Source organism: Dermacentor silvarum, chromosome 10, assembly GCF_013339745.2.
Source record: "Dermacentor silvarum isolate Dsil-2018 chromosome 10, BIME_Dsil_1.4, whole genome shotgun sequence".
Taxonomy (NCBI): domain Eukaryota; kingdom Metazoa; phylum Arthropoda; class Arachnida; order Ixodida; family Ixodidae; genus Dermacentor; species Dermacentor silvarum.
In genome coordinates, this window is record NC_051163.1 from 76,880,660 (window position 1) to 76,907,359 (window position 26,700).

The following is a 26,700-nucleotide window of genomic DNA, read 5'->3' on the forward strand; positions in this document are numbered from 1 at the left end:
GTATTATTGTTTGCCCCGGGAGCGACAGAAAACGGTGTATATCATGTTAGTAGGAAGGTTAACCAGCCACATTTGTAAAAAAGAAAAAAAAAAACTGCTCTGCCACTCGACAACCGGTACCAACCACTGTGCCAACCGATACCAACCAGTGTGACAAATGCACGCAGGCCTCACGGCAAACGCCTACGTAATTACTGATGCAAAATAAACCGCGAGGGGGTAGAGTTAATTATTATTGTGGAGAAGAATTATTTTATGCTTACGCTTGTATATGAGTACAGGCCAGAGTAATTAAAACTGAAGAAAGAATAAACAGCCCTTCACCTTATTCGCCAGCAAAATTTCTATTTTGCCTACTTAAGTAACAAAAATAAATAATACTTTTGCGTACTCTTAACGGACGTGTCGTCTACGCGTCTATACCAGATTTTAGAAATACTAAATTTGTTGATACTATTATGTTTTTCTTTGGGGATGTTTAACGCTCGAGAAGGGAAAATATCTCGTTGTTGAGTCAAGCCTTTATGCCAACCATAAAAGTTCAGCTGAGACGTTTAAGCGTATACCTGTATAGTGGTGTGCTATGCAGGATGCGCCGAGTTTGGCGAAACTCGGGATCTTCACGAGCTCTGGCGACTCCCCCAAGATGAAAGAACTAATGGTAACAAGACAAACTTTGTCCGTCGGCACGCCTCCAGTTTCATTGGTTTATCTAGATTCACTCTGGGTGGTTATCATCTCTTGGGCGTTGCCATATGGGCGGTCGACAAACTGGGGCTCACGTGACCATACCGTCGGTGCATGGTCGTGCCTTCTTTCACTTGTTTGTCGTTCCACCGAGTGCATTACAGGCACAAGCAAATTATAAAATAAATGTTTTTAGTACGATAATATTAGTCACATTAATGTGGTTTATAAGCATTTTAAAGTTGACAAGATGTGCACTGAATGTGTATTAGGGTAATTTGCCGTTTAATACGTTTCGCGTTAAACCACGAGGGGACGCTCGCCCTTCTCCCCCTTCCTCTGGATTGGATTGGCGCGGCTCGCTACGTGTTTGCGCTCGCGTATCAGAGCACAGATCGGTGTGCGCTTATCTTTTGCACTAGGCTTTCAACAGATCGCTCGTTGCCACGAGGGCGCTTCCGACGGTCTGGCGTGGAGAGTATGTGTCAGTGTTGCCTGTTCGGTCTGGACTGTGAGCTTGCCTTGCGCTTGCATTGCAGAGTGGTAGCTTTCCTTCGATGTTTCCGTTTATTTTTCTCACGAATGACTTACGCTCGAAAATAATGGCATATATACTCATCAAAAGGCTACAGGCCAGCACTGTGCAGTTTATGGGTGCACAAACAACAAGCGGAAATTAACAATTTTGGGGACTAAGTGTGTCCACAACACAGCACTCCGCGAGACCACTGCCGCTATCTGGTATGTTCACGCTTCGCCGGTTTCCTGCATCACCTGAGGACTTGGCATTTCAGTCTAATGTGAACCAATGCACACATCAGTAAAATAACGCATATTGGTAAACTATTTTCGGCACATTTCCCAATAGGTTGCGAGAATTGTCAGCTGTTCGATGCAATATTTTCTCGTATGTAGTGGCAGAGGCTACATTTGTTATTCTTTCAAACACGACTTCATACCAGTGCCTAATACGGGGGTCACATGGCGCTCTTTTGATCGTGATCGAGCCCGATATGGGTCGAATTTCTTGGTCGCGATTGGCTTCTTTGCTCAATCTGCGGAATGGAAACAATCGCGGTCGAACATTCCGATCCAGATCGGTCTCGATCGCTATCAAAAGTGGCTGTGTGGCACCGATATAAGACAAATTGGAGCACTCTGCGAGAGAACTAGTCGGTAAATACACTTCGCAACGATCTGGAAAAATCGTGTCCTATGGAAGATGTATGCAGACCCTGTGTCCACCAAAACATTGTCTCTGCGTTCACACGCACCCTGCGCGGCCCTGCCCATAAAGGTAATTATTTTCAACAGTGTGATGCTGCATCGATCTCACCCATCTTTGAGCGTTGTCTATGTGCTTGGGTAGCAAGAGAATGCAAAAACGAACGTGTCAACCTCATCAGCGCGACCCCGCGCAAGTAAGAACGTAAAAAACGGTATTCAGCATGTGTAAGTGGACAATAGCATCATGCTTGAAAGAATAACAGTAACGAAAAAAATAAATTATTCGCACAGTCGATCAAGTGAAATACTTACGTGCGTGCAGTGACCGCTTCGCTGACCACTAAGCGCTTTTCACTCACGGTCAGTAGTGGTTTACAGTCATATGCACATGTATTTATTCGACAATTGTTAAGACTCGACATTACTTTATTATGAATATAGCACAGTGAGACGGTGTAAGGGAAACAAGAGAAAGAGCAAAGATGGCCCTAACGCTGCAATATATTATTGGCTTATTTCGCTTCAGAGATAGCGCACACGAACAATTCTTGCCGTACGCGATATCTTCAATACAAACTTCGCGCACGATCTACGTTAAGGTTCACCGTGAGCGAAGCTTGTTCCAATTTCAGACATTCGAAAGAAAAGCCATTGAAGGTAAACAAACGTAAAAAATAGGTAAACAAACATATCTTTATAACAAGTCCTGTTATAATCCCTATTGGGATTGACAGTAAGTATAAATAAATAAATACTAAAAATAAAAATCTAGCACCTGGGCTGTATCAGTTGCGCTGGCATCTGTGATCACTGTCGCGCGTCGTTTCGATGCAGGTACCGCGCTGCTCGATCGCCACGCTTATACTTTGACATTTGGTTATAAGCACCCTGCACCGCACCAGATCCAATAAATTTTGCATGATTGAGCTGCTCAGTTGCGTCGCAAGCGTATGGAGTAACCACCGCATATCTACCAACCACTGACACGCGTCGTCGGGCCGCCGGCGCCTGGTTCTAAGCATTGCCCGACAGCTACGTACGCGCCTGCTTTCGCTAAAGAAGGCAACCCTCAACCGCGAAACGTAATGGTGATCAGATTCAATCGACGATACGGTCACATGTGCCCAGCAATAACAATGAAATATATCGCTGATTAGCACGCCAGGTCTCGACGAAGCAGACGCGGCTGCCGCCGCTACCGACGACGAAACACCACATCCACTGGCTGGGCTTGCTGTTGCCATGGCACACTACACTGAGCTCTCACGCGAGCACGTGAAACATGTAACAAGTCAAGCGGCACAAGACAAGCGAAGCGGAAGAAAACAATCGAAATAATGCGCGGCGAAGATCACACAACCGAAGTGCGGCCGGTCTGTTCACATGGCCTGCTCTCGCAAGGCGCACAGTCCAAAATGGCGGCATAACCTGTTCTGACGCTAGACGTCGCCCGTGTCGGCAAATGGCGCTGCTCAAACGTCGGTTTGTGAAAAGGTCTATTTCCTCTGGATTGAGTTGGTGCGGCTCGCTACATGCTTGCGTTCCCATTTCCGAGCACAGATTGGTGTGCGCCTAGTTTTCACATTGGGCTTTCAACAGATCTCTCGCTGCTCGCGCTAAAGTAAGGCTGCGAGGCGAATGAGCGTCGGCTAGCGCAGAAACGGTTTGCCACGCGCTTACCGTGTAAGCACTCACGAATACCTGAAAGCACTTATACAAGGGTCAGAAAACTGCGCTTTATTTTCTTTTACTTTGTGATGAGCCTTCATACTGGCTAGCTTCGAGCGATGGCTTCTAACAACCGCAGGAAAGAGTCTTTGTACTGGATATATCACGAGCGATCCGTGGCTTTTAACAAATGCAAGAAAGCGTCTTTGCAGCGCATGTGGCGGTTAATTGACTACCACCACATCTATGGCAGGAAGCACTCCAGCAGCAGTGTAGTTACCCTTACCCTGTAACCACCGCGGACGAGGTGGCGATTCACTTTTTGACAATAAAAATCTATTTTCTGCGTTTGAACGCCCGTGATGGGGCCCACAAGCTTCGCGCTGTCGTTGACTGTCTCCCAGTGCAGACTAAAGCTCGCCTCGCTAGCATCCACTAAATTTGGAATACAGTTCTATGCGGCCTATTCGTCACTGCGAATAATGGCCCCCGGTTGAACATTGGCTGCAATAATGGATGCGTCTCGTCGGTCGACCTTGAAATGTCGCAGCACTCCTGTGGTAGCGCAGACCATGCCGGAGACCCATGGTGCACGTTCTTTTAACATCGCCGTAATTTTGGCTGCTTGGCGGAACGTTGTGGCCCTTCATCAGGCGGCCTCGATTTTACTTTCACTTGCCGCGAAGGAGGCACACGTCCATTTGCACTATCTTCCCGGGGCCCACGAGTGGAGGTCACGCCAGCAGCTCGTCCATCACGACCTCACGGGCGTTGTTCTTCCAGTCGGCGATGGCGTGCTTTTATAAAGGAAACAAGTCGCTGGTCATCTCCTTCAACAGCCGCACTTCTACACTATTGCTCAAGCAGTACGTGAGCCAAATCACTTTCCGGCTAAAGAGGTGGTGTTGGCGAAGTAACTTCCTTCGCCTTTCTGCCCGTACAGTGCAGCGGTACCGTGCAACTGCAAAAACTTCTTTCGGCACCTGTTGCACCGGAAGGCAGCCTGGCGTCCATTCTGAGTTTTCCTGTACAATGTGACCACTACAATGGGACCAATCCAGTTGGAACCCTAGGTGCTTGCAGGTGCCCCAGTACTCAGATGACGCCACCGGACCTGGCCTGGCGCTGGGACACGGTGGACGCACAGCGCTTGACGCCGGAGAGAGCCGAAGCGATCGCAAGAACTCTTCATATGCAGCCTAATCACACCAATCTGTGCTCCGAAAGCATAATTTGCCCGCCACGCTGTATCCGCAGACGAGAGCCTTCGCCTAACTCGCTACACAGCCAGCGCACTGACGTATTGGAAAGGCGCAAATGACGTTGAAACTCTACGTCAGTCATGCAGGCGAACGGGTCCAGACGGTCTTTGACGCTTGCTGTCGCTGGATGCGATGACAAAGTCTGCTGCTGCCGCCGCCATGTTCCCGAGTTCAACTCGAGGGGTTTTCGAGATGTGCGAGTTTGGCACGAATTCGCCGGTCAATCAAAACCATAGCTCACGACCCGCGCGAGGCATGTAACTCTTGTGCGCGCACCCACCACAGTTGAGCCACGCCCCACTTATTGTTCGGCAACAGTGACGCGGTGCTGAGCGGAGGCATCAACAATCTTGACCGCCGAGATAAAACACGCACAACGCAGTGTCATCGGCGATATACTGAGCGCCGGCTATCGCTGGCTTATACATATATCTTCGCGGGCTGTGATGGCCCCACAACATGGTTTCATTGCCTGCATTGCGGCGACGTAGCACACAGCAAATAATTATCGGCACGTCACTGTAGCTACTTGCAAAGTGTCGATGCGCCATGGTGGACGACGATGCTGAGGAGTGCGCAGTGTTTTCCAACGACAACGTATTGCAGCTGTCATTTGAGATGGCTGCTCTGTCGTCGGCTATGTATACGGAGCGGTAGTGTCGCTAACACGGTCAGCGTCGGGCATCGCCCGCTTTTCTAGACCCATTACGATGACATTTCTTCATCACAAGCACTGCACACTAAACAGTTGCAACACCTTCCTGCGTCCGAAGTCTCATTTCATAACTGCGCACTAGAGCCCTCACCTGCCAAAATGCGACTGTTGCGATGTCGTTACGATATCCATCTGCGATCGCTGTTAGCTCCAGCAGAAACAATCGGCAAGCACCTTGGAGTGCACAGCAGACTCAAAATACTGCGTATATGCGCACAGAGGCACCTTCACTGGGCAGTGGATCAAAACCAATAATTGTGACGCTGGACAGCAGGCTCTTCTTCACAATGCATCATGGAGGCTTCGCGCACAGAAATAGATTGGTACCGTACAGCCATTTTGCAGCGACAGCCGTTGCTCCCCTCTTCTATGGCTAGAGTCTCGTTCTTCGTTGGTAAAGCGGCTGCCTTAATAGCCTCAGTGAAGCACCTGCGGTGAAGAGCCATGCCGCGGCGATGCGTTGCCCTTCCCCTAATAGACAGGGAATGGTCAGATCATTGTCATGACTGACTTAATCAAGAATAGCACTGCAGCGCCCCTGGCGACTTGTCACCGTATGAACTCCCTCGACCCTCGTGCGTGCGACCCTCTAGAATGTATCCGCTCGTAAGCTGTCGCCTCACTGTCGCCACTCGCGGCAAAAAAGTGCAAAATCTAATAATTCGCTCGAGCTCCATTTGTCATCAGAAATTTATAGCATTCAAAACGAAAAACCGATACTTTAGGAAATAAATTGTTCGTTATTTTATTTATTGTATTTTAAGGTATTCGATTCAGGGAAAGTGTAGGTGCAAGAATGCACCGCAAGTGCCCTGTTCGCATTCGACGGAGGATAGAAAGATAATGCCCGAAAGAGGAGGCATGCCCTTGACGCACCCGAGAAAGGCGTGGCAAGCGGCTCACGGCAAGTGTGCAGATAGACAGCGGGACAGTGACGGTATTGCTAAATTGCGATAATACGTTGATAACAATAGGCGGCGCTGGCGCGTTTCGTTGCGCAGTCTTCTATGCTTGAAACGCCGCGCAGGGTGCGCTCATGTTGTCAGACGCGGCTTTATCTCGACATTTATTTTGGTCCGTTGTTTTTGCGCTTTCCTGGCTATCTCCTGTTCACTGACTGCCGTGGGTAAACTCGGGTAAAACTCGTGCGAACGAGAAACTCGGCGCATCCTGCATAGCACCCCTGTATAAACCGGAATATTGGTCGACCCAGAATATAGCTCGACCGGCGACCTTTACTTTGCCAGATGTCAACTTCCAAAGTGCTGAAGACCTCGATATAAGACTATAGGGGCGACTTTAGCTTTTTCTGCCATTTATTTTTAGCGGGGAGGGGGGGGGGGATAATACCATTCTATATCCCGGTTTATACGGTAGTTGTTTGTTGGAGCACGCGGAAAGGAACGACCTCGCACAACTACGTCAAATTTCGTGTCAGCGGTGAAAATGGTGCGGTACTGACGGTTAGATGGGGTAGTTTTTGTGTGGTGGCTCGAGCGCATCTTACCGACGGCTATTATTTACATAATTCGCGCCATTCCCAGCGAATAACTGCGTGACTTCTCACTATTCTTTCTTTCCTTCCTTATTAATGCGAAAGTATTATCATCATCATTTATTGCCCCTTAAAGACCCCCTTCAGTGTATTACATAAGGGGGGGGGGCAAAAGACATCAGTAAACAATATGGTCATTATTATACAATGGTTCAGTGGTATACAATGTATGAGTGAATTAGTTACCCATACAATTAATTATATGGCTCACGAGGCGGAAAATCCGGTGTTCTCGGCGTTGTCGCGACCACGATGGCACAAAAAGTCAAGTAAGTCAATCGAGGCAGTTGATGACGTCAATTAAGCCAAGAATAATTAAGGCAAAGCTAATTAAGGCAGAGTGAATTAAGGCAGTGTGAATTAAGGCGAAGTTAAATTAGGCAGGTTTAATTAAACGGTGTTCATTACGGCACATGAACTCACTATCTTTGGTGTTAATTAAGGTGAAGTTAATTAAGGCACAGTTAATTAAGATAAAGTTAAGGCACTCGAACTTATGACCTTTGGTGTTAATTAAGGCGGTGGGAGTCGCACCCTTGACCTTTGGTGTTAAATCAAATAGGAGGACTGAAAGAGCATAGGCATCGCGCGGTGGTCGCAGTGCTTGCGCACTCATCCGCACAGAGATAACTAAGTGATCCTAGATTTTTTTTTCCCTTTCTTTACCCAAAACGCGTTCGTGAGAGCTGCTTTCTCCGCAGTGTCAGTCACTGTGAGGAGAAGCCTACTTCTGTGATTGCCATCTGTCTATTGTAACAGCCGTTGAACACTCAAAACCGGGTTTCCTGTGTCCGTTCCTTCTATGCACGCCCCGCGGTGCTCAGTGGCTCCGGCATTCTGTTGCCGAGCACGAGGACAAGGGTTCGATTCCCGACCGCTGCGACGGCATTTCTTGATGGGCGAAATGCAAAAACAAACAAAAAATTCTGCTATATTTAGATTTAGGTGCACGTCAAAGAGCCATAGTGCTTTGCTCCGGTTCTATAAGGACTTGTGAATTGTGCGAGCGACTTTGAAAGTTGAAGCGCGTTGCATTGCGTTATTTGTGAGCATTTTTTCGCAGCTAATTCTTTCTTTCCTTATATCACCTTTTATTCCATTTGCCCGCGAAACACTTTCATCTGCGAGCATGTGCATTGTCACACAAAATTAGCGCGCTTCTTGATTTGTTCGCTGTTTTGAGTCTGGTATATAGTGCGGTTGTCTGTGCGTGCATCTCGGAGGCCACAGCAGTTAATAGGGAAGCGGGAGAAGACGTTGTACGCACCGCAAAAAGAAGTTATTATTGCGATAGCAATTATATGGACACTCAAAAGCAGATTTCTGCCGTCGGCGTCGCCGTCGCCGTCGCCGTGAGGTTCCGTATGACGTCAATGGAGATGAAATCATCGCCGCGCGCCGAACGCTGTATGTGCGAGTGAAAGGGCGCGAGGGGCGCGCGCTTTCACGTGGAGTGAACGCACGGCGGGGAACAAACGCGCGTTCTGCGCAGTGCTCCCTTAAGGGCTGCAGAAGTAGGCGTCTCTGTCCTCCTTTACAATCACCATATATGTAGAGCAAACGTGCCTTCTTCCGACGCGCGAGAGGCCGTGGGGGAGGGGGGGGAGGGGGAGGGAAGGGAGGCGACGTTTAGCTGCGGCACCAAGTGCCTATTTATATCAGAGGCTGCGGCAACAGTCACCAACGCCGCACGCATTTTGAGCGAACGCAGGCAAAACGACGACGGCATCGACACCAGTTCTGCGCGTTGCTTGTGCTGCTGCATGTCCAAGTTTATACAGCTGATAAAGCTAATATCATTACTCCGTATATATAGTTCTTACTAATTTGCTATCGCAATTGATGCTTCGCCTTTCGGGTGAAACTGCGACAATTTTTTTTCAAAAAAGTATATATATATATATATATATATATATATATATATATATATATATATACATATTGTTACGGGCCGCCTCCTTGCATTAAGGAAGAAGACGATCGCCAGGAAGCGCTGCGCGTGTTCAGCCATCTTGGCCATCTCTGCCAACAATCCCTGTGCATAAATACTGTCTCTTTTTTATCTATTTGACGCCCCGTCACAATATATATATATATAATATTGTGGGATCTCACACGTGCTCTTGGGACAAAGGAACGACAACACAGTAGTGCAAACAACCAAAAGGGAATTTATTGCACCTTTCATACAGTAATGCAGGCTAGCCGAATTACTACCCATTTCACATTCACATGGGCTGGCTGTCCGGCGTGCCCGCGACCGGGCCGGTGGGCTAGACCTGCCGGTCCCGACGTGGGACTAGCCGGGTGCGCGACGAGTTCGCGTCCTCGCCGGACCTCTAATAAACGTTATTTCACTCACTCACTCACATTCACATGGGTGCGGGACAAATCGAGGAAGTGCGACTCACCGCGACCGGATAGCGAGTGAATATGTTCGCCCCATGCCATAGACACCATCGCCTAGTCGTTCACGTGTACGGTCACGCGAACGCTGGTGGGTTCGAACAATCCGAGTTCGTCAATTCCGGTGTCCTGCTCTTTGCCTCGCGAGACGGTCTCGCGAAGCGGGCCGGCGCACGCTCGAAGCGTCCGTGCCCGCTGCTCGCCAATCCCACGCCGAAGAGCAAGCGCCTTCTTCCTTTTGTACCCAAGTAACCCCCGCCGTTAGGTGGCGTTAGCAGGGAAACACTAGCGCCAGCTCTCGGAATACGCTGCCGCCGTAAAGCCATGCCGCGAAGCCGTATTACAGGAGACGGGAGCCATGTGGGGAAAACAACATCAAGCAACCCGTGAGAGTCGCGCATCTCCACAATATATATATATATATATATATATATATATATATATATATATATATAGTGACGAAATCAAGACGACATACTCATAAGGTTTTGATCTCAGGCAACGTCTCGAGCAGACCTTGGAACTTGAGCATCAAAACTTGCTGCGAGCATAAAGGACTCAAAAGAAATATTTTGACAGGGGTGCCAAGCGCCGGCAACTGAAGGTCGGAGATCGAGCATTGATCCTGCTCTCAACAGACAACAACAAATTGCTTATGCAACGGAAGGCACCATACCCGGTATTCGAAAAAAAAAAAGAATGACTGTGATTATTGGGTGGATTTAGGCCACTGTAAGAAGCTCTTCCACATAAATATGTTGAAACGCTACGAGGAACGCTCTATCCCATCTTATCAAGTTTCAGCGTTTGTCGTCGTAGAAGAAGCGCGATAGCGAAACACCACTTCCGAGTTTTGAAATTGAACCGGGCAAAGGTATTGAGGCAATTAAGGTCACCGATGAACTCGACAAACAGTTGGTGCTCCGGACAGACGCGTCCAACACAAGTTTAGGCGCAGTTTTGCTGCAACTATACGATGGTATGCTTCACCCAGTCTCCTATGCTAATCGGCAACTTCTCCCACGAGAGAGACACGGTACTCAGCGATTGAACGTGAGTGTCTGGCACTCGTATGGGCGATAGAAACATTCCACATATTTTTGTATGGAACCTTTTTTGTCGTGCAGACAGACCATCAGCCATTGCAGTATCTTTTGCAGGCTTAACACTTAAATAGCGGGGTACTTCGTTGGAGCTTGGCCTTGAAGGAATATTCCTTCCGCGTGGAACACATCAAAGGTTCTGCCAAATGTTGGTGCCGACTACATCAGCCGTTGTGACAGTGCAGAGACCCCAATATAAATGCATGTGCTCTGATCAGAGAATGTATCCTCTGTGACAATTGGGGATATATTTGAACTCTGAACATTCTTTTTAGTTATTTCCCGTCCATAGATTTCCCAGCAGTTTTTTTTCCTGTCTTCTTAAACAAACAGCAAAAAAAAAAAAAAAAAAAAAACCTCCTTTAAGAGGGTGCTTTTGTAATATACGCGCGACCGTGCACTTTGGTGTTGTGGGACTGACGCAAGAGGAGACACAAAGAGAAGCAAAACCGAGAAGGGAACAGAAAAGGAAGAGGAAAGCTATAACATATATATATATATATATATATATATATATATATATATATATATATAGTTCAAAAAATAGAAGCAAGTAGGAAAAACATAACAGGACTGTACTGACGTTTCGGCCGAACGTCAGTAAAGTCCTGTTGTGTTTTTCCTACGTGCTTCTATTTTCTGAACTACTTCTGTGCCGGCTCCTGTGATTCCTTGCTTCACTGATATATATAATCATATGGTAAGAAGCCAACGGACAACGACACCAAGGACAACATAGAGGCAATTACTTGTACTTGCTAGGTGAATTAAAGAAATGCTAACTTAATGGAGATCAAAATCGACGAAAAAAAAAAAAAACTTGCCGCAGATGCGGAACGATCCGCGCAGCAATATTGCATGCGTGTTCTCGCGGGCTTCTTTCATGCTCGGAAAGACACTTTTATGTAGCACGTACTGAGCAACAGAAAGCTGTGTCGGGAGTTATTCATGTTGCTCTACAATGTTCTCACTGACACTTTTCATCTAATCATAATATTTGAGAAGTTGATTAAATAATTAAGACTAATTATTCAATTAGGCGGAGGAGGAGGAATAAACGTTCAATTTCGAAACAGTATCCCGGGTGGGGTACTCTAGCGCCAACAATTAAGCGGAATGTAAAAAATAATCTGAGGATCTCCAAGCGACACGGCAAACAACATTACCTTGGTTCTGTCTAGCTACGTGGCATTTGCATATTCTTAAATGTTGGCTAAAGTTATTTGTACGTGGGACAACATGTGGAAATATACATATAACTAGAAACCATTGAAATCATCTCTCAATGAAACCTCTTTTTATTTTTTTATTTGTCGTTAGTACTATTTTATTTGTCGCATACTATTGTTGCTGACTAGAAAAACACGTCTGCTTCTCACGCAGCGACGCAGTCCAACCCGTCGTGATCGGGAATGCAGCCTTCACTTGATATTTACCCATAATCTTAAAAAAAAAATATTAATTCAAGGAAGAACCAGAGGCAAACCTGAGACCGCGTACTCTTGTATTGTCGGGAATCCCTATATGAGCGGGTACAGTGCTCTTAATTTAGTAACGAGCAAACAACGGCCGCGAAACGGGCGTGTATACAGTATATAGGATAAAACGTGAGCCGCACGGCAATGACGTCATCCTCGTCGCGCTGACGAAGTGGACGGGAGAGTGCGTGAATTTTCATTTTATCGTTCCTTCTTACTCTATCGCCATTTCTCGTCTTGGAAAGTATGTGTATATATATATATATATATATATATATATATATATATATATATATATATATATATATATATATTGTAGTGAAGAAGACGGACGATGCAGTGGGGCATCCTTACCAGCGCTGTCTAGTGGGTCAGTCTCTACAGCGCATCGCTCGGACTACGTCGCTCGCGCTCGCGGTTCCCTGAACTGATCGAACGGTCAGCCCTAACGCTTGCGTTTAATAAACGCCTTTACAAGTGGTGGAGGTGCTGGGTAATACGTCGGCGATTTCTTGCTCGATGGCGCGGCGGAGCGGAGGCACGATAGTCGAAGCGGGCTGTGGCACATGCGGCGGCTGAGCGAAGGGTACCAAGGAGAGTTGGCGCGCACAACAACGGCGTACCATCCTCAAACCAATGGACTCACGGAACGGTTCAACCGTACGCTCGGCGACATGCTCTCAATGTACGTCTCCTCCGACCACACAAACTGGGACGCCATTCTGCCCTTCGTCACCTACGCGTACAATACCGCTACGCAGAGCACTACTGGTTTTTCGCCATATTTCTTATTGTATGGCCGGCACCCATCGCACACCATCGACACAATGCTACCATACCGGCCCGACGCATCTGAATGTGAGCCCATTTCTGATACGGTGAGACATGCCGAAGAGTGCCGGGACCTCGCCCGGGCTTTTACCTCCAATGACCAAGAGCGCCAGAAGAAAACTCGCGGTGACACCACCTCTGCGCCCACCTTTCTTCCTGGAGCGCTTGTGTGGCTCTCAGTTCCTTCCGCTGCACCTGGTCTGTCCTCCAAGTTAATGCCTAAGTATGAAGGCCCCTACCGCATCGTCGAGCGTGCATCACCCGTCAACTATGTGATTGAGCCCGTTGAACCATCTTCCGACATGCGCCGTCGCGGACGCGACATTGTCAACGTCGAGCGCCTCAAGCCGTATTATGATCCCCTAATAGTGACGAACTGTTAGGTCGCCGGACGGCTCCCTTTTTCGTCCCCGGGGTAATTGTAGTGAAGAAGACGGACGATGCAGTGGGGCATCCTTACCAGCGCTGTCTAGTGGGTCAGTCTCTACAGCGCATCGCTCGGACTACGTCGCTCGCGCTCGCGGTTCCCTGAACTGATCGAACGGTCAGCCCTAACGCTTGCGTTTAATAAACGCCTTTACAAGGTATATATATATATATATATATTAGATGCGCCGCCGTCGTCGCATTGGTTGAATTTGCCCGTTACAGTTATTCTTTCTCTCGGACACTGTTAATATACATAGGGACGTTATAGACTAGCCGTTGAGCAATTCATATATGTTTCAAGGAGATACCGATCCTCGCTAAACGTAGTATACATTGTGTTATTTACCTCTAATTTTCCCCCGTGTTTTTCCTTCCTCAGTCTCTACATCTCTTTTATAGTTCGCTCCGATTCTGCAGACCAAACTCGCGTAGTCGTTATCCGCCATATTTACAGGCGTATACCGTGGCATGGGTCGGTCAAAGCAGGCCGGGCCTTCTTGCAGGCGGGATGGCGCGTCGGTGTAGCAATGTTGCCCTTGGAGTTGATGCAACGATTGTAGCTTGTGAATTCAGCAACCAATCGCGACGTCGGCATTCGCGGCATGACGACACAACAGCGCCTTATTCGTCTCGTGAGCTGACTAACAGTACAAAGAAATAAGATTGTGGGTTCTGACGTCGAGAACCTGCACATCAGTGAGCTGTGAAGCACACCGTAGTATGGAAGGCTTCGGATTAATTTCGACCGCATGGGTTGCTTCCATGTGAACCTAAATCTAACTACACGAGTGTGTTTGCATGCACGTCCATTGAAATACGGTTGGGAAACAAACCTGCGACCTCATGCGTCACAACAATCACTGACCCGTCTAGCATTGCCCCCTGCGTTCAGTAACCACATTTATGAAATATACAGGGTGTTTCAGCGAACACTTCCAAATTTATTTAAGGTTGCCTGTGGCAGATTGCCCAATTCTACTTAATGAGGTGGTCTACTCGAAGAGGCAGACATTACTTGCACAAAAAATTGAAATCCATAATCGACTAATTAACAAAAATGTACTAATTAAGTTCTAATTAATTACCTGATGGTCCATATTGCAATTTACAAATTGTAGCCGTGGAGTTCGCAAGGCGGATCCACTTAGAATTAATTCTCAGGATGACACCAGTTTCACGATATTAATTCCCGAACTTTGCGGAGAAATGCATTGGCGTTCTAGTTAATTTTGTGCTTCAATGCAAAAAGCGACGTTTTGTTAAGAACCTAACTGGAACGCCAATGCATTTCTCCGCAAAGTTCGGGAATTAATATCTCGAAACTGGTGGCATCCCGAGAATTCATTCCAAATGGATCCGCCTTGTGAACTTCACGGCTACAATTTGTAAATGGCAATATGGACCATCAGGTAATTAGTTAAAAACGTAATTAGTGAATTTATGTTAATTATTCGATTCTGCATTTCAATTTCTTGTGGAAGTAGTGTCCGCCTCTTCGAGTAGACCAGCTCATGAACTAGAATTGTGCTATCTGCCGCAGGCAACCTTTAAGAATTTTTGAAAGTGTTCGCTGAAACACCCTGTATAATATACTACCCATGCTTCTTCTGACTACCATGCGAGCCGGTGCGACCAATCTTTCTTCCTGTTTCCTGTAACCTCTGAAGAAGTCCTTACTTAGATTTCCAACTTAAAGAACACAAGTCCTGGTCTTGATGGAATTTACGCATTTAATTTAAAGCGTGTTAGTCCGACCATTTCTGATGCTCTCAGTAATTTAATTAACCTCATGTTAAAAACTGGTATATTCCCTAGATGTCTAAAAAGAAAGCTAAGGTAATTCCTCTTCACAAAAAGGGTGACAAAGCTCGTCCTATATGTATTTTATCGTCAATTAGTAAAGTTGTTGAAAAGTTATTAGTTAACCTTATTAACAGCTACCTTAACAAATTTAGCTTGCTGAAACCTTGTCAGTTCGGTTTTCGTTCAGGAAGCTCGATATCAGACATTCACTTGATCTCGGTTACATTGTTGGCTCGATCTTTTTAGACTTTACTAAAGCCTTTGATACAATAAATCATAAAATTTTGTTTACTAAATTGCAGTCTATTGGAATTTCTGGTCCAGCACTTAATATGTTAAAAAAGTTATCTATTTCATCGTGAATTAACAGTGTGCGCAGGCGGGGCTTTCTCTGAAAGAAAAATCATTAACCAAGGAGTGCTTCATGGCTCCATTTTAGGTCCACGATTATTTTGCATTTATATGAATGATTCACCCGACTGACTTAATTATACACTGCCTATATTGTACGCAACCGATACGGCCTGTTGCCCTCTCAGATAAATCATAACTTTCGCTAATTTTGAAACTAAACAGTGACTTGTCTAAAATTATTGGTTGGTGTAACGCCACTTTTCTAATTAGAAACCCTACGAAAACGCAATTCATGATATTTACGCAATCACAGAGACATTTACTTTGCTCTCCGACCACAACCCTCAATGGGCGTGACATTCCTGCCTCCACTTATGTCTCCTTCCTCGGCATTAAATTAGATCCGCACCTAAAGTTTACTAATCATATTGCGCACACCAAACAAACAACAGCATTTGGCATTAGAACACTACTCAAATCACGTGCATTTTTTTTTTCAAAGAAGCATTGTTATCATTATACTTCGCTTTCATTCATAGTCATGTCATTTATGGTATTGCTTCATGGAGTAATACTTATCATTGTCATCTTTCCTCTATTCAGCACATTCAAACCAGGCTGTTCGCATTATAACCCGAAGCCCTTTTTTTCTCTAACGCCTCCTCTCAACTGCGTACAAACCGCATTCTTCAAGTTGCAGATTTGTTCAACTATCATTTAGCGATATTATTTTTCAAATTATTAAGTAAACAAGTTGCTTACAACTTCGTTAGTTCTGATCTACTTCTCAATCCTAATAACACAAGGTTTGCAGCAAAAAGAAATTTCCTGTTACCTTCATGTCATACTAATTACGGAAAGATGGCTTCCTCTTTTCGTGCACTTAAACTTTGGAACAGTCTAGTATATAGGAAATTGTTATGTACCTTGTACTCATTTAAATACCAACTTAAGGATTATTTGCTGTCTGATTAGCTTCGTATAATTTTATTTTGCTAGTTTGTATGTGTGTAATCAGCTATGATTGTGTATGTTTCCTCTTCCTTTGCCGAATATGTGTGTCGATCTTCGCTTAGTTTCTTGCTTATTTTTTGCTTATACTATTACTTTTGTTTCCCTGCTCTGTATTCCGCTTTATTTTTTATATAACAATCAATCAAGGGTCGCGGTGCAGTCTCTGACTGTGGAACCCTTGTCTGCATATCCTATCTTGTAACTAATTGCATGAACGAAAAGTAAAGTGAAACCTCCGTCACACCTCTGCGGAGGCTAAAAAGGGAATTAACATAAGCCGATATTTTTCTATCTACTCTTGTTTGCAAAACAAGATGACACCGAGCTCGTGCAAATTAACGTTAACACGTTGATTCCCGCTCCACGTATTTCCACTGAAATATTCTAAAATTACCTTCACAGTACCCCCGAGTCAGAATAACGTGGCCGCGAAAATCATTCGGAGCTATTTGATATTATCACAATTTTGTTGCATCATTCTAACAAAGGCCAGTCAGCGTTAATGGCACGTGTTTCCAACGGAATCGGGACACACAGCACAAGGAAGCGCTGAAACGCTGTATGCCGCAACCCCCTTTTGACGCATCTCAAGCAGCCAGCTGCGTGCTTATGTGTCGTTGAAAGCTTTTTCCATCAGCAGCTGCGCAACCACCTGCTGAATGTCGAACACTGGCGCCGGACAACGCTGCGAGAAGTACTATAATAAAAACAAAGCGGCCGAAAAGAAAGATCCCACGCGTCCTCGCGAGGCAATGAGTTATTGTTTCCCGCCGATCCTTTCGCCGCTACCGCCGTTGCATTGGGAGTGCCGCTGCAGAGAACATCACGCCGTACACAGCGGTTTTCGTGCTATTTGTATCGGAACTTTTCCCTGCCCGCCAAATTAAATTTGGAGCCAATTTTAGCAGCTCGAGCTCGCACACACCGGCGCGCGCTGCAGCCCCTTTTTCCAATTCGCCGGCAGGCTTGGCCAATCACCTGGCGGCAGCATCGACAACGGCGGCGGCTGCTTCGGTCGCTTCGGCACCGCGGTAGTAGACGGCGCGCGGCTCGGTCGGGCCCTTCATTAGCGGGCGCGAGGGGGAAAACGAAAGCAAAAGGCCGCAGAAGCAGCAGCGAGCGCATCGTGTGTGCCAGCGCGCCGCTGTTTGGGGGCGAAAGTGCGTGTCCTCCGAGCGCGACCTCCTCTCGTCCTCTGTTGCTTGCTTGTTTTGTGGCGGCGGTGGTGGTGGTGTCGTCCCGTGTGCAGTGGTGCCCCGGCGCGGATGTACTGCTAGAGAAAAAAAAAAACAACCGGCGGCCAGCAATGAACCGTCCGCGGTACGACGTCCCGCCGGAGCTGACGAACCTGCTGCTCGAGTTCACGGTGAACGTGATGATCGAGCGGCCCAGCGACCTGGTGGAGTACGCGGCGCGCTACTTCTCCGGACTCCGCGACGAGCGCCAGCGCAGCGCGTCATCGGGCCGCCCGCCGGCGATCGCCGAGAACGACGAGGCCATCTACAGCGACGACGAGGAGCCCATGCCCAGTGAGTGTCGATTTCGGCGGGGACCGACCCCCCCTCTCTCGGGCTCTCCCCCGGCCCTAGGCCTAACCGGCCGCCGGCTTCCCCGGAAGCAGCGGCCGGGCCCCGACCCCGAAATACAGCAGCGCGGCGCGCCCACCTCCCTCGGGTTCGGCCTCCCGCTGGTTTCGCTGCCGGCTCGTGCAGCCTCTTCCGCGAGCGCCTAGTTTCGGAAACGGTTGTCTCGTTAATCTCTTCTCCGGGGCCTCGCGCGCTCGCGGCGAGGAGCCGGCAGTCGAGAGCCACTTGTAGCGCTGGCTGGCGCCTGCCGGCTTCGCCGGCTGCTCCGCGCACACGGGGCCGAATCACCGGCGCGTGTAAAAAGCAGCCGCTGGAGGCTGTATGCCGCGTCGCTTCATTGCACGCTGACAAACCCTGCGCGGGTGCTTGCGTAAGATCCGCGCACCGCGCGAGCTCGGGCCTGGGGGCCGCGGTGTTTGGATCGTAACGCGCCGCTTACGCTCCGGCTTGCCCGGGCCGCAGCCGTGTAGCATCACGCGCTGAGTACACGCGACGGACTGCGAGCGGAAGTATCGTTTATGCGACGGCTGAAATGTCGGGTCTCGCGGTCGTGTTTTCGCTTTGGACAAACCTGCCTTCATCGTTCGCCGCCGGCGCAGCTTGCGATCTTGCACAACCCCTATTAAAGCTATCTTGCTCCGGAGAGGGAGATTCGAGGGCATAATGGTCGAGATCCATCATCCGTGTTGTTGCGCCCTGTGACGTCGAGCACAGCCGTAGTCGGTTTCGTGTGGCATTGTTTGTTCTCTTCAACCAGACAGCATCTGGTGTTTTTGCGTGTTACGTGTGTTCCCCTTGGTTTGTGTGCTGTGTCTTGACGAGTTGCATTGTTTGTTCTCTTCAACCAGACAGCATCGGGTGTTTTTACGTGTTACGTGTGTTCCCCTTGGTTTGTGTGCTGTCTCTTGACGAGTTGAACTTGGCGAGATGGCGTGAAAGAGTGCACCGACTTCAATGTGAAATTTCAGCCTTGCGAGGCACCACTGAGCTACAACTGCTGTCATCAAGTCAGCAGTGATCTAGTTCTTTAGCCAAGGGCATATTCAGCTAACCAGCTGCTTCTTATTTTTAACATCAGTAGTCGTGGTTTGTGCTCTACATTATATTAACTGCGTTTAGCGCCAAACAACAGACACAAGAAAGACAACAGGACAAGATGCTTCTCTCAACTCACTACTCGAGAAGGCACCACTGCATAAGGTTGTTTTTCCTTTTTTGGTTACACACTTTAAGAAATAAAAACACATATTTACGCTTCTTCTACGTCAAGGGATGGCATTTAACACGTATGAGGATTGGGAAATAGATATTTAATTCGATGCTGGAAGTTGGTCTTGAAATGCCGGACCTGGTGTCATTAACATTAATGAGGCGTCATGGCACAGACCAAAATTTCCTTATGTTGTATAGCAGTATTGGGAATTCAATGCTAAAGTTGGTCTCAAAACGCCGGACCTGAAATCACTGAGATTATCAAGACATCATGACACAGACCAAAATTTGCTTATGTTGTGTAGCAGTATAAGCTAGAGATGATGACTTGCTCATAAAAAATTGTGTTGCACATGTTTCCTCTGGATGCACTTGTGTGTAAAGCCACAGTGATAGCAGAAATGATTGGGGCTGTGTTTCAAACATTTTTCGACTTGTGACACTGGCCAGTATTTTTTCTAGGGTTTACAAGGTTTTAGACTGTAATATAGCAAAAAAAAAAAAAATTGCAAGTGAAAAATCTCATGTCAGTGCTGCTATATGACTAGCTGTCGTAAAATAAAAACATTTATCATGTGAATTTGGGATCTATGTAATCATTAATCGGTGTGCCTGTGTGAACAGGTTCCTTTCTTTCTTGGCTGGCATAAGTGCAGATACCTTATACATTGTTTGCTGTTGAAGTTAAGATAATGCTCTGTGATTATAACTGTTCTTTTGAACTTTTAAAATCTGTAATAGTCCAAACAGGGCTGACTATTCGCACGTAGTGAACAACATAAGAGAAATTTGTACCGATAAGCAAGGATAGCGATATGAATAAATTCTACAAGCAGGGAATAAGAGAAAAGAAACCTGTACCCATAAACAAAGATAGAAATGCAAATAACACTTTCAACAATGTGGCATAGGAAAGGGCGGTAAAATCAAAGGATTCCTTACCCTTTGTCATTACAGCGAAAAACAAAGGGACAAAAGTCAGTTGGCCAACATATCAATGCTCGTGCTGTGCACTGACGTGAAAGCACTAAATTACTTGCTTCATTATACGCAGCTCCCGAAGAACACTGAAGTTTTTAGTTGCAAAAATGTGAAAACCGTATTAAAAAATTTCCCACAGTATTGCAAGGCTACACCAGTCTGCAGTCAGCAACAGCCATCCTCCTTATATTTCAAAGCATAACAGTGACAGAAAACATGTTTTAAAAGGAAGCGTTGGTTGCAGCACAATCGCAAATGATTCACTTGCTTCTGTGACAACTCGTGGAGCCAATCTGTTTCAAAATGTGTTTGTAGAAGTGCTTGTTACACACAATGGCACAGACACTATGCTTACGTGATACTTCAGTGCAACATCGTCAGATGTTGCACAAGAGACATGTTTGCACTTCATCACTTTCCGGTAGTCGCAATAATGTCGTACTATTTCTGTCCATGAAGTACCACGCATTTTATGAAAGTTTGTCCTACACTTTGTTTTGCTGTCATATCTTGATGCAGTCAACCTCAGTAAAAATGCATCAGTACTTTATCACTTTCTGGTAGTTGCGGTGATGTCACCATTTCTAACTGTGAAGTATTGAATGCGATTTATATGAAAGTTTGCTTTGCAGCTCTTTTTGCTGTTACAACTTGGACACTCTTGCTCCGTCAGTTTTCGTTGTTGGTAACGGCGAGCAACTTGAAGTGGAATTTGAAGTCGATTGTTCTGAAGACATACCTATGAAAAGCGGAGAAAAAAAAAAAACATCTTCACCGCAGCATAATGTTTATAATTTTTAAAAATCTGCAGTCGCATTTAATATGAGCTGCAACATGTTGCCCATGGCCAAAGGGGCACAAGGTGGCACTGACATATCAAAAATTGGAGAAATAAACACTGTCCAATTAGTGGTATTTATTAAAACAAATTTTTAATATGTCCTCGCTGCCGAGTAGTCTTGTAGCTCCTTTGACCACGGCTTGTAGCTCCTTTGACTTTGCAGCTCAAATTGAATGCGACTGTCCATTCACTATTTAATATCATACGCATTGACATGAACACCACTGCTATGCTTACCAAACGAGAATTTTGTAAATGCTTATGGTGAACAATCTGAAGATAACAGGTGATTAGACAACGAAGAAAATAAAAATTTCACTTTTTGACAAACACCAACTACTTTACAGTGTGATGTATTTTGCACGTCTGATCTTGCACGCCTACAATATTGCGAACGACACAGTTCCTGTAAAGGCTGGCCTTGGAGCTCAATTTCCGTGCTTGGTAATTTAGCCATGTGCCGTTGGGATAAATGTAAGTGTAGGCTGGAAGCTTTAATTACTTGTGACTACATGAACGTGCAATGTGAGATCGTGACGTGGCCAGTGGTCAGACATACCGTACCGTAGCACAAATATTACTCACACTTCCAAGCACGGAAGTGCTAAAACAGAATGTCTAGTCAATGACAACCAAAGTCAGTTTTCTTCCGCCGTGTTTTAACAGGGAACGAAACAAATGAAAAGGGATGACACAACCGATTGTATGAAATTCCAAACTACCAACTGATTTTATTCAAGTGAAACAATAATTTATGATGATAAGTGGGTGACGTGAGCAGCTGCGTCACCAAAAAACGAATAAATTCGAAACAACATGAGCAGTAAAAAAAAAGTAAGATAATTTGTCATAGGAACGCAAAATCATTTGTGAAAGTAACATGTGCACTTCACATGTTCAGAGACCTATCTCGACGTGTGTGAGCATGCGCATGTCTTTTCGTTTTGATATCATGAGCGCTTCCCAAATATCTCTTTCTAGCCGACTTTTTGTGCTCTTGACAACCTCTGTTGCGGGTGCAGTCCTAGTTTATGGTGCACATCAGGCTGTGTAGTAGAGAAATCTCGTAAGGTAGTTCTACCTTTGATTGGTTACTACTGCGACTATAATCTTGATATCACATTGGTCGCTGTCATGAGTTGACTTCAATGAAACGCTTATGTAGGACAGTTGTTTGGGACTACGGGCCCTGAAATGTAGCTTGTACTTTGTACCTGGACAGTGACTAAGTGGTTGCCACGAGAGCCCACAACTCAGATGGCTCAATGTGGGCTTGAGAGACGTCATAACGATGACTGAGCATTACATTTTAACATGAGCAAAGAGAAATATGTTGGGTAGCATACTGCAAATTGCTTTTGTAGTGCAAAACATGACTGCCTTTTGAAGGTCCAGTTGCCAGTGGAATATCGTTGGGCTGCAGTATGTGATTCTGATTTAAAATGTGGCCAGGCAATAGTTTACCTGACATTTCTGCGGTTAGAGCGCTGCACTGGTAACCGCTTTTAGACGGGGCAGCCAAATATGGCAACCATGCTGGCATCACCGATCACATCAACAAGTGGCTGAGATTGGCAATAGGAAGGATATGGCTTACATCATAAACATTCACAGTAATGCAGAGAGTAGTTATTCCAACTTTTTGCACCAGGAATATTTATTTATTTATTTTATTTACAGTACCTTATAGTCCTTCAAGAAGGCATTGGGTAAGGGGGGATGTGCTATCGACCAAAAAAAAAATTACGGATCAAGGGATCTGACAGAAAGCTCAATATCTCTGCAGCGTCAAAACGCAGCCTGGTATTTCCATTTCCAGCCTTTTCTGGTATATACGAACAACATTGTGATGTACGGTTTTACTGGCTAGTTTAAAGGATGCTTGGATATTTTGCGTTTTCTGAGATCCGTGGTACGTAAACTTTTTGGGTCGATAGTACATAGTCATATAAGCATTAAAAAAGCATTAGTACAGCTAGGGAAATATCCAAAAAACATAAATATATCAGAAATATTATAACACAAAAATAAACAGAAATAGCCGAAAAAACACAGGCAGCGAAATGTCATTACGGCGATCACATGACATTGACGCCACCACTTGCACGTCTACATAATTAAATTGTTTAGTAAGTATGCAGAAAAATTCAGGCGAGACAAGAAAGCAAAAAATGTGCTATACGGCTGAAGCGGGAAAAAAAATTTTCGATTAGAAGATACACTGTGTTTTGATTGGGAGGCAATGTCGTCTGGGAGAGCGTTCCATAAACGTATCGCATGAGACAAAACTGAAAAATTGAATGCGTATGTATTGCCATGAACTCGGGTGTAACTAAAGGTATTATGCAGCCGTTGTGACGTCGAGGATGCTTTTTTCAGGTTTTCTAATCACAGACCAACCACGTGAATGAATCTATGAAGCAATAATAGCAGAGAAATGTCACGGCGAGTAGATAGTGGTTGCAAAGAGAGGTCCCTACTGTTTCTCCTAAAACGGGAACAGCAATATGCATGGCATAGCTTATAAGGCATTACTAGCACCAAAGCTTCAGCTCAAGGGACAATAAGCAGAAAAACTAAATCAGTGTATACTGGTAAGGCATTGGATTGTTTCGAAACTGTGTAGTATTTACATTTATTCAGCCCTCCAAAAAAGAAAGGGATGTTCCCACTATTAATTTTGTGTCCTAATTGTGCCACCGATGATGTTGGTGTTGTGCTGCAAATGTCTTTATATTTTCGTACATCCTGGTTATGTGGAAGAGAACTTCCCATAAGTTGTGACCTTGAGTCTTTGCTTTATGCTTAATTTTGCACACAGTGCACATGTTCTTTATTCATTAGGCACTTAAGCAGCCAAGAGCATGTGCCGTCAAAATCTATATGCGACAGAGAAATGGTGCTGGAGTTTCAAGTTGCCGTTGCCACCCGTATTTTGCTCCTGAATCCCTTTCTGCTCACAGATCCTCCTCTCGTGATAAGGACTTACAGTTATGGTGTTCCTGAAGCGTAATCCACTGATTGAAAAAAAAAAGCGACGCTGAATAGAAATATAAAATCAACATAGATTGAGAGCTTCTGGAACTACAAATAGTTCAGTCTCGCAGTGAGGAGAAGCATTGTCTGGCAGAAAGGATGCAAAAGCAAAAGATGGGTGCTGATGCCACCCTGAGGAATACCCACACTGGTTTTGCCTGTAAAACTAGATATGTGAACGAACCCCCCCCCCCCCTTTTTTTTTCTTTAGCATCTGAATGATGTGCCAAGATTTTCAAGGCCTAGGAATAATATTGTAAAGTTTAAACAAAATTTTATACAGAAAAGGAACCAAAAGGTGAAACCTAAACTTTACAGTTGAACCAAGTCCCCAAATGAACGCAGTTGTACCGACAGAGTTGGTAGTGTGCTAGCTTTTTTGTTTTTTATGTGTGCGTTTTTAAACAGTCGAACTGTGTTTGCAGAATATTTGTTTTGATGTCCTATTGACTACGGCAGATCTGCTTAATATTGCATCTCTAGTCAAGTGAATGAAATATATTGACATTCTTTTCATATTTTTTACCTGTATAGTGCACAGAATTGCCCTGCTACAAATATTTCCAATTTTTCTGGGGGGGGGGAAAAAACGTGAAAGCAACCAATTTCTCTAGGGTATTAAAAATGTCATTAAAATTTTGTATCACTGTTTCACACTAGATAATTTGATATATGCCTTCTATGTGCTAGTTCATTGATTACCAATAACAAAGGACTACATTTAATTCACAAGTGATGAAGGATGCTGTTTAAAGCTTTTTGTTCACTGCAACAGCACCATCTCCTGATGACAATTGACTCAGGCAATTGACAATGACTCAGGCCAGAAGGCATTTATTAATTTGAAAAATAGATTTTTTTCTACACTTTCTGTGAAAAACGCATTTTCCAACATCCTGCATTGTTCGAATTAGTATGAAATTTGGAATTCTCTCACTACTTTGGGTCCCCCAGTATTTCTTCAATAGAATAACACTACAGCATGCCTTTCCTTTGACTGGTTTCACTTTTCACTTGACAAACCTGTGTTCTCTCCTGAGTTATTCAAGTACATTGAATTGCTTCTGAAAGAAGAATTATGTCGAAAACATTCTTGCATGTGGTTGGTGTCTTTTGGGTTGCTCTTAACTGAGTAATATGTATGTTAGTGCTGTTGATGTAGTGACAGCTGGCATAATGACACTGCATTTTGGGGCATGTGGAACTGTTGCTTGGGTGATTTATTGACTGACGATGATGATGAAGAATTGATCAATGATAAACTGACCGTACTTGTTGTATTTTAGTGTTGCCTGTGATGTATAAGGGTTTTCTATTGCTTAGTACTGAATGGGCTGTTGTGATTGTTCAACACAGAACCCTTGCTGTGAAGGGGGCAGAGCTTCATTCTGAAAGCTTGCTGTGCATAGCAGTTGTTTGTGATTGTTCAGCGCCTAATTCCTGCTGCAAAACACTGATCTCATGCTGAAAAAAAAAGACTTGCCATGGTAAAGTCTATGTGGGATGGGCCGATGTATTACTTCATGTTGCATTAATCATGATCAGTGGGCAGCGGCTCATCTCCTGCCTATTTGTGAACTGTTCTTATGTGAGGAATGCTACAAGAACTTTGCTACAGTTCAGTATGTGTAATAATGCTCCGAGATGGTTAAGAAATAGTGTGTGATGAGCAAAGCCAGCTGTTGTTTGTAAATATTATGGGGAACATTTGTCTTGAAGGTTTTATATCATATGTCGTTTGATAGAGAGTTCTGGCATTTAAAGAAAAGCAGGCATAAGAAACATGGACGCAAGAGAGATGAAAAGGACAGTAAAAATGGTAGTTTATGTTGCTTTCCCAGCCCTCTCGTCTGCATTTCTCACATTTGCTTCTGGAAAATGTGAATCCTTACCAACTCGGCTCAACAGTTTGGAGCGAAGTAACTGAAATTCAACATTAATTTTCTGTGCTACATTTGTGCTTTTTTTTTTTTTCTCGGACATTCAGGGTGTTCTCTGGAAGCAATTCTCTTAATTGACCCCAGTCAGGGAAGTTGCATGTGTTGACATACAATATGACAACAATGCTTCATTACAGCTCTAGCCGAGCCACAAAGCAAGCCACAAGCAGTCTTTCTGTATGCTCATTCACTGGCCCTCTTAGACAGTAGCCAACATGCGTTTGAGCCGAGCAGGACAATGCTCAATCAACATTAATTTTATTTCGTATGGCACAAACGCTCACAACTTTCTGCCATGTCTAAGACATCAGGCCTGCTGCAAAAGTGACATTCTGTTAAATTGAGTCCCATTGTTCCTGTTGTTGCTTGGACGTTAATAATCATGTGAAGCTTTTGCAGATGTGCTTACGTGTATTTATATTGCTATATATGGGAGCCGCGTTTGTGTACAAATTGCTCTAATGCGGTGGTTCTTGCGGGGTCTCTTGTCATTGCTGCCCCTTATGGTGAGCTCTCTGTTAATGGCGGGAGATTGAACTGTACGGGTGACCTGGCACTTCTATTCTAACAAG

At 45.4% G+C, this 26,700-nt stretch overlaps 1 protein-coding gene across 1 annotated transcript in view; it reads left to right on the forward strand.

Annotated features, from left to right (window-relative positions):
• Positions 1-17,449: 17,449 nt before the first annotated feature.
• Positions 17,450-26,700, forward strand: part of LOC119466129 (cAMP-dependent protein kinase type II regulatory subunit) — a 168,149-nt gene continuing 158,898 nt past the window's right edge. Inside the window, exon 1 of the mRNA XM_037726618.2 lies at positions 17,450-18,061. Coding sequence (XP_037582546.1) covers positions 17,839-18,061 — 223 coding nt within the window. The 5' untranslated portion in view covers positions 17,450-17,838. The remainder of the gene's footprint in view (positions 18,062-26,700) is intronic.